At 40.2% G+C, this 12,299-nt stretch overlaps 1 protein-coding gene across 2 annotated transcripts; it reads left to right on the top strand.

The window, feature by feature from the left end:
• Positions 1 to 5,726: 5,726 nt before the first annotated feature.
• Positions 5,727 to 11,708, top strand: LOC309706882 (bactericidal permeability-increasing protein-like). 2 transcript variants are annotated; one of them, XM_082533859.1, is made up of 17 exons: positions 5,727 to 5,745; positions 5,821 to 5,895; positions 6,897 to 7,007; positions 7,100 to 7,214; positions 7,317 to 7,448; positions 7,533 to 7,688; positions 7,802 to 7,865; positions 8,203 to 8,263; positions 8,342 to 8,433; positions 8,535 to 8,711; positions 8,794 to 8,853; positions 8,930 to 9,097; positions 9,181 to 9,248; positions 9,333 to 9,375; positions 9,450 to 9,513; positions 10,804 to 10,880; positions 11,028 to 11,708. In XM_082533859.1, exons 3-17 carry the CDS (start codon positions 6,905 to 6,907, stop codon positions 11,064 to 11,066), a joined length of 1,419 nt encoding a protein of 472 aa, XP_082389985.1. In that variant the 5' UTR covers positions 5,727 to 5,745; positions 5,821 to 5,895; positions 6,897 to 6,904; the 3' UTR covers positions 11,067 to 11,708. The 2 variants fall into 2 exon arrangements, with proteins under 2 accessions (XP_082389985.1, XP_082389984.1); XM_082533858.1 differs by lacking the exon at positions 5,727 to 5,745 and having other exon boundaries at positions 5,757 to 5,895.
• Positions 11,709 to 12,299: the final 591 nt, after the last annotated feature.

A 12,299-nucleotide genomic window follows, 5' to 3' on the forward strand; every position in this document is an offset into this window, starting at 1 on the left:
AAAAACAAAAATCAAAATCTTAAACAGATAGGCAGAAGATGAGATACAGCAAAAATGCCCAGAAAACCGTCCAACAAGTTAGGCTGTCTACTAAAAACAAAGTTTTGATGATGTTCTGAAAGTGAAAAATGTGTGTATTCCACTTTCAGTCCATATTCAGCTGTACCAGAAGTACAACATCCAGGTATCTGTAGAGGACTTTGTACAGCAGCATATGATACTATATAAATACACTTTTGGACTCAAAGTAGGTTCTCAGACTCCTCAATTTGAGAAACCAGTGTTTGGTTATTTAGTACGTTTTTCTAACGTACCGTTGTCATCACGTTAGAAAAACGTTTTTGTGTTATCAGAGACACAACTGCATTCAGCCGTAGCAAATTTTCAGCATTTTCGGTAGTTTACAACTTCATTTTGAAAAAACACAACACTGTCAAAATTCACTACGCAAGTATGTATCCAGTGGATGTGGTGAACTAATTGAAAGTGTACTTAAAGTATCCAAATCGAGACACGCTGTGAGGAGAAGCTCTGAGTGATGGGAAAGGGGTGGGATTAAAGGCTTTGCACACACCTGCAGGTGTTCCAGTCACACCCTAACAGGTTTAACTAAGATGGGGAACTGAGGCGAACGCCAGTCAGGCGCAGTCTCTGCGTGCCTACACAGAGATGTCAAATCAGCAACGGCAAGGAGAAGCATTTATGTGGGCTTACCTCTGGGTGCTGTGCAGGCATCACTCACTCGGTTTGAGTCACAGAGCAGGTTTAAATAATAAGAGCCTCAGCAACAGTTGCTACAGGCATTCAGCCAGCATTCAATCAACTTACCCATTAATCTTTCATCCAGTAATTAGGCTAATTCATGTCACAAAAACTAAAGAGAATTACTGAGTTTGACAGAAACATTTTGTCTACTTTTCATCCTCCATGAAACAAAAGACCTTATTGTCCATGTGCCAGTGTTGATTCGTCACACACTGCAACACTGAAAGGGCTTTTTTCTCTCTTTTTTTTGGACAAGGACAACAGAGCATGAAGTGTGTGATCTCTTAAATCCCCAAGCAAGACCTCGAGGCACCCCTGCTGGCTGCAAATTAACCTACTTCATACCAGGCTCCGAATGCAGCGTGCGTGATAGTGTGAAACTAAAAGCTCGTCGGAGCTTGTTTTTCATGTGTTTGCTTTCATTGAGCTGCAGACTGGACCTGGAGTGTTGCAATTACATTAGATGTTGTGTAATTAGCTTGATTAATAGAGGCAGCAACATGGGTAATCACGGAAGCAGTTCTCCAAACGTGAAGACTGGGTTTATCCATAAACAGCATGTAAACATTGTAAATGTTAATGTTATTAAATCACAATCCCGAGGTTGTCTGAGGGATCCCCCTTTGAGAACCACATATAAAGTAATGTGTATGTTATATATACTTGTGACCACAAGATGTCACTCCAGTTCAGGAAGTCTCAGCGACAGCAGTGTCAGCCTCTCCTTGAAAACATGCATGACTGTGCTTTTGATTGCAATGTTTATGGGCTTTTCTATTAGCTGCTGCCTTTGAGGGTCACCACAGCAGATAATCTGCCTCCATTTCACTCTATACCTAACATCCTCCATCACACCAACCCATCTACATGTCACACTCATCAATCCCTACTCTGGCCTTCCAATTTCCTCCTGCCTGGCAGCTCTATAGTCACCATCATTGGCTCAGTACATCCACTGTCCCTCTGCACATGTCCAGGCCACTCAGCCTGAGCTGTCCCTCTAATATAATAATTTTTGGTCACTCCCAGTGAAACCTTCAGGTCTGCCACCTCCAGATCCACCTCCTGTCTCTTTGTCAGTGCTGCCGTCTCCAAACCACACATCAGAGCAGCTCTCACTACCATCTTGTAAACCTTCACCTTCACTCTTCTCGCTACCCTTCTGTAACAAATCACCCTTGACACTCCTCTCCCACCCACTTCACCCTGCCTGCACTCTCTTCTGTCTGTTGCTTTGGACGGTCGATCCCAGGTATTTAAATTCACCTGTCTTCACTGCCACTGCTCCTTGTATCTTCAGGTAATATGTTTTCAATCATCTTGCTATTTCAGGAGAGTACTTGGCACAGTGGTTAGCACTGTCGCCTCACAGCGAGAAGGTCCTGAGTGCAAGTTAAGTGCTAACTTTAACTGTCCGTAGGTGTGACTGGTTGTCTGTCTTTAAGCCCTTTCACAAACTGGCAACCTGTCTCCCACCATATGGCAGCAGGGATAGGTTCCAGCTTCCTGTGACCCTGAGTTAAAGAAGATGGATGGATTTGATTAGCTCCATATTTCTTGAGTGCATCAGTCTTCTGTTACCTTACACCTGTTTTGAGAACTTAAAGCACTCTAAATTACACCACACCTGTATGAAGGGATGTTCTACACTGACTGTCCAATGGCCTCTCAGAAAAGGAGAAACATTGTATCAGGGTCAGTTTAGGAATTAGGAAAAAAATCAAGATGAAGCAAAGTTTTGAATCCATTTCAAAGACATCATGCCACTAATGAAAATGTGTTATTTGTTTTTATCTCAGAGATTATCTAGTAGCTCATGTTGAACATAGCGGAACAACTCTACATTCCTTTTCTGTTTTTACAGTGAGGTTTCACTTTAGCTTCAGTCTATCCTGATGTTTTTAGTCTAAAAAGTCTTAAAAGCCACTGAATGGTACTTACACTAAACATCAAACAGTAGAAAGAAACGGTTGTGTGTCTAGCTTGTGAACGTAGTGCATTTAGCAGATAAATATTTCCTCAGGAAGTTGGTAGGGAGCAAAAATAGGTGGCATAGGTGGCAGGTGGCAAACGCTCCCAAAGGCAACAACTTAAAGGTGTGTAAAACAAGTTTCTGCTACCACCAAGTGGACAAAAGCAGTTACTAGAAGTTTGATTTTTTTTGTCACCTCACCTTTGAGTTCAGGAATAACAGTGAAATTCTGCACACAAACCAGTGACAGGAGCAATTTCTGCAGAGCAGCTGTGACTGTGCCAAAAGCATTTAGAGCAGTTAAACTGTCTCCTGTAGTAATAACGAGTTGTTTCACTACAGTTATAAAAACTGATGCTTTTTTATGCTAGCAGTGCGTACTAATCTAAGCTGCTTGCTTGAACCCTTCTAAGGCGTCATATACACAGTTTCATTGAGGGTTTGTGGTTTTAACTATAGTCTGTTGCATATTGAGCAACCGTGTGAAACATCCCGTCTAGCGGCCGATGTTATGCAAAAAAGTGATTTCCAATGTTTTGTGTAATAATTATGTGTAACGTCTTTGATAAATTGGTAAATATATTACATTAAGGGGTTCTATATAAATTTATGATAGGAATGCTGTTTATGGATAAAAATGACTTGATATGATTTGTTGAGCTATGTCTGATGCATATTTTACAGATTATAGGCCCGCCCTTTATAAAGGAGGAAACAGGGGAAATCACATTTTAGCACAACGACAAGACATGGCATGAAAACAAAAGCTTCCACTTCCCCGACAAGCCACAGAGAAGAGGGAAAAAAAGTGTCGTATTTATTATTCAGCAGATTCACAAATTCAGAAGTAGAGAATCCTCAGGGTGAGCCAAAGTCAGAACAACCAACAAACAGAGCTGTGCATCAATACCAGATCAGATGACCTGCCTGAAAATAACAAACCAAAAAACATGGGCTTGCCTCCCTGGTCCGTGAAAACAGTTACAGAAAACAAAAGGCAGAACAGTGCTGCTTACTTGTTCTCTCTTGCTAGACACAGAACAACAAGTCTCAATTATCTCTGCTGTGGCTGATTGAATCAAAGAGAAGCAAATGAGCCATGTTGGTTCCATATATAGGGGTGGTCCTCAGGTTGGAGCTGGTCCTCTGCAAGCTGTAGTGTTGCCACACTAATTATAGCCACTCCATTTAAATGCAGATGTCTTCACAAAACAATACACGAGAAACACAATACGGGTCTAACACAGAGTTTGCCCAGCAATTTAGATCTGAATTAAATTCATATTCATTATCTAATCATCCAAGTATTTGCTGATGACATAAAGTTTCAGGTTGGAATAAAGGAAATGTTTTTGTCTACAAGCAGCGGTTTAAAATCAATTCAATTCAGTTTAATTTATACAGGGCCAAATCACAAATCACAGTCACTTCTAGGCGCTTTATATTGTAAGCTAGAACTTACATTAGTGCATACAGAGAAAAACCTCAAAATCATATGAGCAAGCGCTTTGGTGACAGTGGGAAGGAAAAATTCCCTTTTAACAGGAAGAAACCTCCTGCAGAACCAGGCTCGGGGAGGGGAGGCCGTCTGCTATCCAGCTGTAGGTGGTGAACTTTAAGAAAAATGACAACAATTCCTTCAGAATGTGTGTCACAAGCTCTTCATGTGACTGTATTTCCTTCTACGTCTTTACTTCGTGTGTTGCAGTTGTAGGCACTTTAGGAGGAATGCTGTAAACTAATAATCCACCCAACATGCTTTTTCTCCTGTCAGCACAATAATTCGATTCTCTCAGACTTTAACCCCATGGCCCGCTGCTATTTTTTACCTCTTCATGCTGCCTCAGATTTCTCACTGTGTAAAAGTTCAGTACTGTTCAGATTGTAAGCGATGTCCACGTTGCTTTGATGCTCCATAAAACAGCAGTAAACACTGAATAGCGTACGAATCATTGTGTATAATACTAGCCGCTGGTTTGTGTGGACCAAAACAGGTCTGACTGGATGCCACCTTGCTTTTTTGTACCTCCACCAATCAGCAGCAAGCAGAGTGTTTTCTTCCCACTGTAAAGGTTTTACACAATTGTGTCAGTTTTCAGTGAAAGGCTTCCTGTTTTCAGACAATAACCGCAGTTACTGACCAGCTGCTGTGTGATGACTTTGTATTTTAAACATAAACAGCAATTCAAAAAGCAGGAAGCAATTTCAGTGGTTTTTAAATGACAAAGAAAATATTGATGCACGTCATGACCAAACAATATGATATAGTAAACTTTTTGGTTGTGTGGTTATCACACTGGATTTTCACTGAGGAACCATTTCCTGGTTTCTTCTTCTGTTTTTTTTTTTTTTTTTTAGAAAGTCGAAATGTGCATTTACAGTAAAAGTACAGTAAAAACACATGTGGTTATCTACTCAGAGCAGCAATTTGAAGAGTATTTTTTGATAGCATGGAGAGTTAAAAGGTTATGGCAGTCACAATAAGCACATTAATACTTTAGTTATAGCCAAAATTGTGTTGTGTGAGATCCCACTGACTTTAATAAAGAGTCCAAAATCCACCAAGTTCATCTTTGAGTCCATTTGAATGCTTGAAATTCACTCAAGGGACTGATAACTGATACTGAGTCCACAAGGATGGAGTGGAAAGCAGCCTTTGTCTCTTTAAAAAGCCGGCCTGGCAGCTGAACACATTCAATAATTCTTTGAAAAACATGAGATGAGGAAGTGGGAAGTTGAGTTGTGCCTGGTTCTTGTGTGGTACTTACTGTAAATTCATGCAAGGAACTAAAACACAGACATACCTGCAAAACAAGAGGACAAACTTTCAAGGACATAAAGTTCTTCAAACAATACCAAGCTTTACAGTAGTTGACTTAGTCTGTCTTTAAAATCTCTGATAATCTTTAACTTCTACACTGTTAGTCTTTTGTGAAGAAATGATAAGGGAGTGGAATGAAATTCAATAAAGGGACATTGTAAACGGCATGTTTGCTTATTGTTGCTGGGTGAGTTTCTTTGAGAAGCTCAGTTCCTGATTAAGTAAGTGAATTAGAGCGCATGTGATTCTCTTCCTCTTTCAGTCTGACTCTTTGGCTACGCTGGCACATCGTCTGAGAAAGGGCAAGCTACGTCTTCCGGACGAACTGTTGCTTCAGGTAAGAGTGAGTGTGGGTTAAATGTATATGGCAGCAATGTTTTCTGAGTTGTAATGCTTAATCTCAACACAGATGGTGCAGGCAGTTAACACAGATCTCTCAAAGGGTAAAATCTGAAAGGGTACGTGGCTACTCTACTGCAAAATAAGTTATATTTAGTCTCTCAGTGTGCTTTGGTTGTTGTTATAAGGTTTGACTTGTAAAGACTTGTTATCAGTTGAGCAAACTAGTGTTGCAACTCAGGTTAAGACAGATGTGGTTTGTATTGAGTGCACCATCTCTGAGTGTTGAAAACACTGAGATCTGCATTCAGATGAAACATGAAACATTCTTGAGCCAAACTGACAACATTGAGGATGCTTTTTTTTTCACTGGGTATAAAGAAAGGTTTTGGTTTCTAGTGTGGGCTGTAAAAACCGAATGATCTTCAATAAAACAACAAAAACAACCCACATTCTTCAGACAGTCACACTTTACATCACATTATCATATTTTAGACTTGCACAGAGTCCAGATCTGCCATCCACACATGCAGTGTACTAAAGTTCAAGCAAAGTCAGCAGCAAAAGTGAAGTATGAGTTAGAAATGGTTAGCTTTATTTTGGTTTAGTGGGGAGAATGACACGCTGTAGACAAAAAGCATGTAACTGCTCTGGTTTAAAGCTGTATGCACATCTAGCTTGAAACACGCAGTGCTGGTAAAGATGGTGGACCATCTTTATGCCCTGACAATCAGCCTAGGTTGATATAGCTCAAGCTCACCCTGCTGACCTCTCAGGGGACATGTGGTTTCATGTGAAGCAATGACTGTTAGCTCTTTCAATGAAGCATGAAATAAACTGCTTTATACTTCTCCTCCACTGCATAGTATTTCAGTAATGTTGTATTTGTACATCTTCTTTAATTTCTTTCTTTCCAATCTTTCTTCACAGTACTGCTCTGTCTTCTGTTGCTCTTGCATAAACAGGAATTTTGCTGATGTTCTTGTCCTTCCTTTCCAGCTGCTGAGATGTTCCTGTGCTGTTGGTTGGGTCTGGTGGCTCTCATCCCCACAACCTTAAGCACGAATCCTGGAGTAAAGGTCAGGCTGACAGAAAAGGGCATTGAATATGGTAAGGTTTGTGTAAAAATGCTTCATTTTTAGAAAAGCACTGATTTCTCCAGGATTTGTTCATCAGATTCTTTTTTCTTTGGTTTTTCTTAGGCAGGCAACTGGGCATGGCTGTCATCCAGCAGAAACTCGGATCAATCAAAATTCCAGACTTTTCTGGGACAGAGAAGGTGTCTCCGATTGGAAAGGTTCAGTATAGTTTGTCAAAGTAAGCCACCAGATTTTTTTTCTTTTGCATGTGTTTAGATTCTGTAGCAAACTGTTATTTTGTCCTTTTCCTTCTTTAACAAAAAAACATTAATTCCTCCAGTATGCACATAGTTAATGTGGGCTTACCAAAGTCTTCAGTGGATCTGGTGCCAGGGACTGGAGTCAGAATGTCTATAGGTGATGCCTTCATCAGTCTGAATGGAAACTGGAGGGTCAAGTACCTGCGAATAATGTGAGTGAGGTAACATCTCTTCTATAGGGAAAATAATTTGGTTGCTTAAAAATATAATATCTGATATCCTTTTTATTTTACTAGAAAGGACAGCGGGTCTTTTGATTTGGATGTGAATGGTCTCAGTATCGCTACGACCATCTCCATCAAGAGTGACGAGACAGGCCGACCAGCGGTCAGCAGTGACAGCTGCTCAGCCACTGTTGGAAGTGCAAAGGTCAAGTTTCATGGTGGAGCGAGGTGAGAAACCCAGCTGTGAGGGAGAAGGGTTTTACTATTTTACTTCATTTTCTTGACAAATGGCAGAATTTCTCTAAATCCTGCTGTTATTGTTTTTGTTTGTCTTTTGTTAGCTGGCTGTACAATCTCTTCACAACATTTATTGATAAGGCTCTGCGCAATGCACTCCAGAAACAGGTGAGAGCAAATCAGCTACTTGCAGCAGAAATCCAGCTCATGCAACTGACCAGAAGTGTCTGCTAGTGCACAGTGTCTCACATTATCTTTTACTCTGAAGTAGAATGAATATATAATATAAAAGGTGCATCTACAGATGTGCCAAGCTTCACTGTTGGTCATGTACATTGATTAATTAATTTTTTCCACAACTGCTCTTTTGTTTGAAACATTCACCAAAGGTTTAATTTTGAAATGCCACTGTGAGCCTTTAATGATGACTTTCTTCGATACAAATCACTGTCTCGAGATTTCTTCCTGAAAATAAGGTTCTTCTTTTCACTACTTGCTGTTGCAGATCTGCCCCCTGGTGGCTGATGCAGTATCTGATTTAAACCCTCAGCTGAAAACTCTCAATGGTAAAGTATCCTGTTTAGTTAGTCAATCAGCTGTTTCACTGGTGATGAACACATGAGTGAGCTTCTGTCTCTATGCAGTCTTAGCCAAGGTGGACAAGTATGCAGAGATTGAATATTCCATGGTATCGTCCCCGACTGTTTTAAAGTCCTCGATAGATCTGAGCTTGAAGGTAGAGAATTATGCAACACTACATTTTTACAGGAATCCAAAGATATCATTTTATTGTTTTTAAAAAATCTGGAGCATTGTTTTCTGGGTCTTCTTTCTCAGGGGGAATTTTACAACATCGGGAAACATCAGGAGCCTCCGTTCTCACCAGCGGCCTTTTACCTGCCACCCCAGAACAACAACATGTTGTACATCGGCATGTCTGCCTTTACTGTCAACTCTGCAGCCTTCGTCTACAACAATGCTGGAGTCCTCAGCCTGTCCATCACTGACGACATGGTAAACTGCTGCCTCCTGAGTCTCATACCTTCTTTTCAGGGCATCAAACTGATCTCTAACCTTTCTCACTTTGTCGTGCCAGATACCAAAAAGCTCTCCAATCCGACTCAACACCAAAACGTTTGGAGCCTTTATCCCACAGGTGACAACACAATTTGGTATATTTAAAGTATAAATGTTTGGTAGCTTGTCATCTGAATTTCTTCTTTCTTTGACAGATTGCTAAGCAGTTCCCAGGTCTGATGATGAAGCTGCTGGTGAAGATGGAGAAAACCCCCACACTGACCTTTGAGCCCAACAACGCAACAGTCCAGGCCACCACCACAGTGACGGCCTTTGCCATCCAGCCCAACTCTACTCTGTCGCCTCTTTTTGTCCTGAACTTGGTAAGTTACCCAGCTGATATGATTTTAAATTGTCTTTGTGGTTTTAGAAAACCATCTGAAATGAACCACCATTGCCTTGACAGGAGGTCAGCGTGAGTGCCCGTATGTTTGTCAGTGAAATGAAATTGGCTGCAGCTGTCACCCTCAACAAGTGAGTTAACTGGCAAAGAAAAATAGGGCCGAGAGGTCTTTGTTAAGATGAACATCACATTCTAATTTAGTCTAATTTGCACAGAATGGATCTGACCCTGGACAAAAGTTATGTGGGAGACTTTCAGGTAAGAAGTGCGTTTCTATACAATAACAGTCTGAACCATCAGCAACTCGAACTAACCCTACATCTAACCTACAGGTGGGACCACTGGAAAATGTCTTTCAAGGGGTCCTCAAATTGGTGGTGATACCTGCTGTCAATGGTGAGTTCATCCTCACTTTGAACTCTAAAGAGGATTTTTCACCAAAAGTTCCAAAAAGGATTTCCATTTGTATTTTCTCAACGCTTCCAAAGTCCTGGGGAATATTATACAAACAACTTGAAGGACCTACACAGAGCATACAATGAGTTTTGCAGACGAATGTTTAAATACTCGAGTTTAATACTGACACTGGGCAATGACTGTAACGTGGAATAACCACTCCTGACTTCACAGTTAATGATGTCTCCTGCAAATCGTTGTCATTACTTTTTACTTGAAAAATCTCTTGGGCCTATCCAACTAGCATAATCCACATCTTCATGTCGAGCCAGTTTGGGACAGCAGTAGAACAGACCATAAAAAGCTGCGGTGCAGACCCAAAAGCTCTGCCAGGGTATGTAGTTGAAAACATTGGATCGTTATTATCAGTGCATTGAGTAAAACAGCCCTCCAGAAATGTACTGCTGATGTATATCCACTGTGTGGGTACTGGTAGGCACAACGTAGCAGAGATGTGTTTGTTTTTTAAGAAGAGGTCCTTCTTACGTGGTTTAGTGCTGCTGTAAATGATGTTCATCAGCAAGATGCTGTGGCCACGTTGCTTATCTGTGCTTCTCGTATTCTTCTATTCTTTCTCTGTCTCTGTGCGACAGAGAGACGGGAGGCGCTGGGTAGCTTGGAGATTGTTTGGGATAAGTAAGCAGGGAAGTTGGATAGTGCAGTCTTCCCAATGAGCCAACATGTCGCTGCCATTTAGGGACTACCACACTCATTTCACAATGAATGAAATTCACCAGTGAACTTACTTTAGCATATTCCACAGTTCGCCCACTCTCACCTCATCAAACAGCCACAAAGGTTTTTGTGCTCGAATCACAAACTTTCCTCAGCAATCACCTTACTCTGGATTCCTGCAACTGATTCTTCTTCCTCAAAGTGAAACTGTAGAGTCACCGTCCCTGTTCTGATGCAGTGAAAGAGACATGCAACTCTGCCCTATGAGAAAACCTTGAAAGAAAGATTAAGCCTAATTAAAATCTGGTCAAGTTTTTACTTCTAGGTGGAGTTGCAGAAATGTGTGATTGTAACTTGAACATCTCCATGACTGGATTGGATTTGTAAACTCACTGATTTTCCTCCTAACGTGTATTTTAATGTTGTATTTCAGTAGATGGCAGTAGATCCATAGATTCCAAAACATGAGCCGTCTAATACAAGTACTTCCTATTAACAATAGGCCACTTATAAAACTGTGAAAGTTGATCTAAAATTATGAATCTTACTTTACAGCCCAACTTGCTAAGGGATACCCACTGCCCACAATTGGAAAGATGAAGCTTATGAACACCCAGCTTGATGTGCTGAAGGTCAGAGATACTGATAATGTGTTTGATAAGTTTGTTTAAGCATGTTTGTGAGCTTAGTGCTTTTGTTTATGACATGAGATCTAATTAGAAATCTTGACATTTCTAAGAGAGATTTTTTAACTCAAAGCTGTGAACTGTTCCTTCTAGGACTACATCCTGATTGGGACAGATGTTCAGTTCAGCTGAAGTGCACTCCTGAAAACTCCCAGGAGTCTTTTCTGCATTCTGGCGTCCTTCCATGAAGACACAATTACAGTCAGAGTACGATAATCTGGCAGAAATTCCACTAAAACCCCCCAAAACAAAAAACAAACAAACAAAAAAAACAAATGAGAATGAGTATTACTTCTGTCTGATGACTGTTTGGACATCATTTGATTTTTAAAACATATATTATATATTTTCTATGTATTGATTTTGTGAACTTTTGTGATAGGTATATAAACAGTTGATGCCGACCTAATCTTTTCTTCATTATGACCTGAAACCAGTGGCTCAGCCCATAAACTCATCAGGAAGGTTTGTACTGATGTCAAGGGTATGATTCAGTGGTCCATTTTGTTTAGGAAGATCCTGAGTGAGTGAAGCAACCTGGAAGTCTCTACATGATGGCCATAGCTTCAGAAGGGTTACGAACATTGTAACAGTTACAAAATAATCTAACACACTCACACAGTCCTGTTAAAGCAACATTTGGACAGGCATTTCACTTTTATTGTTACAGATTCAATAAAATCTGTGATAAAAAAGAAAAAGTAACTTCCTGTATGCAGATTACTGAGATCACTTTATTTCTGCTCTGTTTCATTAAAATAAGAGTGTTATTGAGGTGTGTGTGGTTCATCTCTAAATACTGATCATAGAAAGTTAGTGTTTTAAAAAAAAGAGTCAAGTTTGGGGGGTTTAGGTTTGAGCTAAAGCACACATCCATTCTAATAACATCTCCACCTCTCACGCCAAATAAATCAACTCATATGAATAACTTTCACAGCCACAATACACATGGCATAAGGCCAGCCCCCCACTTCTATCCACAACTTTAAAAACTGTCACAATGGTAAACTCAGATGTGTGAATATGGACAGAAAGACAGAGACAAACCTCAGTTTTTCACTAATTAGCAGTTAATAAATTCACTGATCTACAATAGTTTTTATACCACTGTGTTAGCAAGCCTTACCTCCCTTTCTGACATATTTAATCTAAGTAATCGGTAATGAGTCAGAGTCACAAAATGAATCAAATATATTTACATATTCAGCACCAAACAGTTTATAATAATTGTAATAATTATATTTAAAAAATATAAAAATGTTTATTATGTAGTTCACAGAGGCAGGAAGCTTTCTGTCCTTCTCTTGGAGGAATTTGCTATTACACTAGAGCGCATTAGCAGGTTTCAAACTGCATTAACACACA

This window comes from Aulonocara stuartgranti (genome assembly GCF_965226115.1).
Source record: "Aulonocara stuartgranti genome assembly, chromosome: 5".
NCBI classification, from domain to species: domain Eukaryota; kingdom Metazoa; phylum Chordata; class Actinopteri; order Cichliformes; family Cichlidae; genus Aulonocara; species Aulonocara stuartgranti.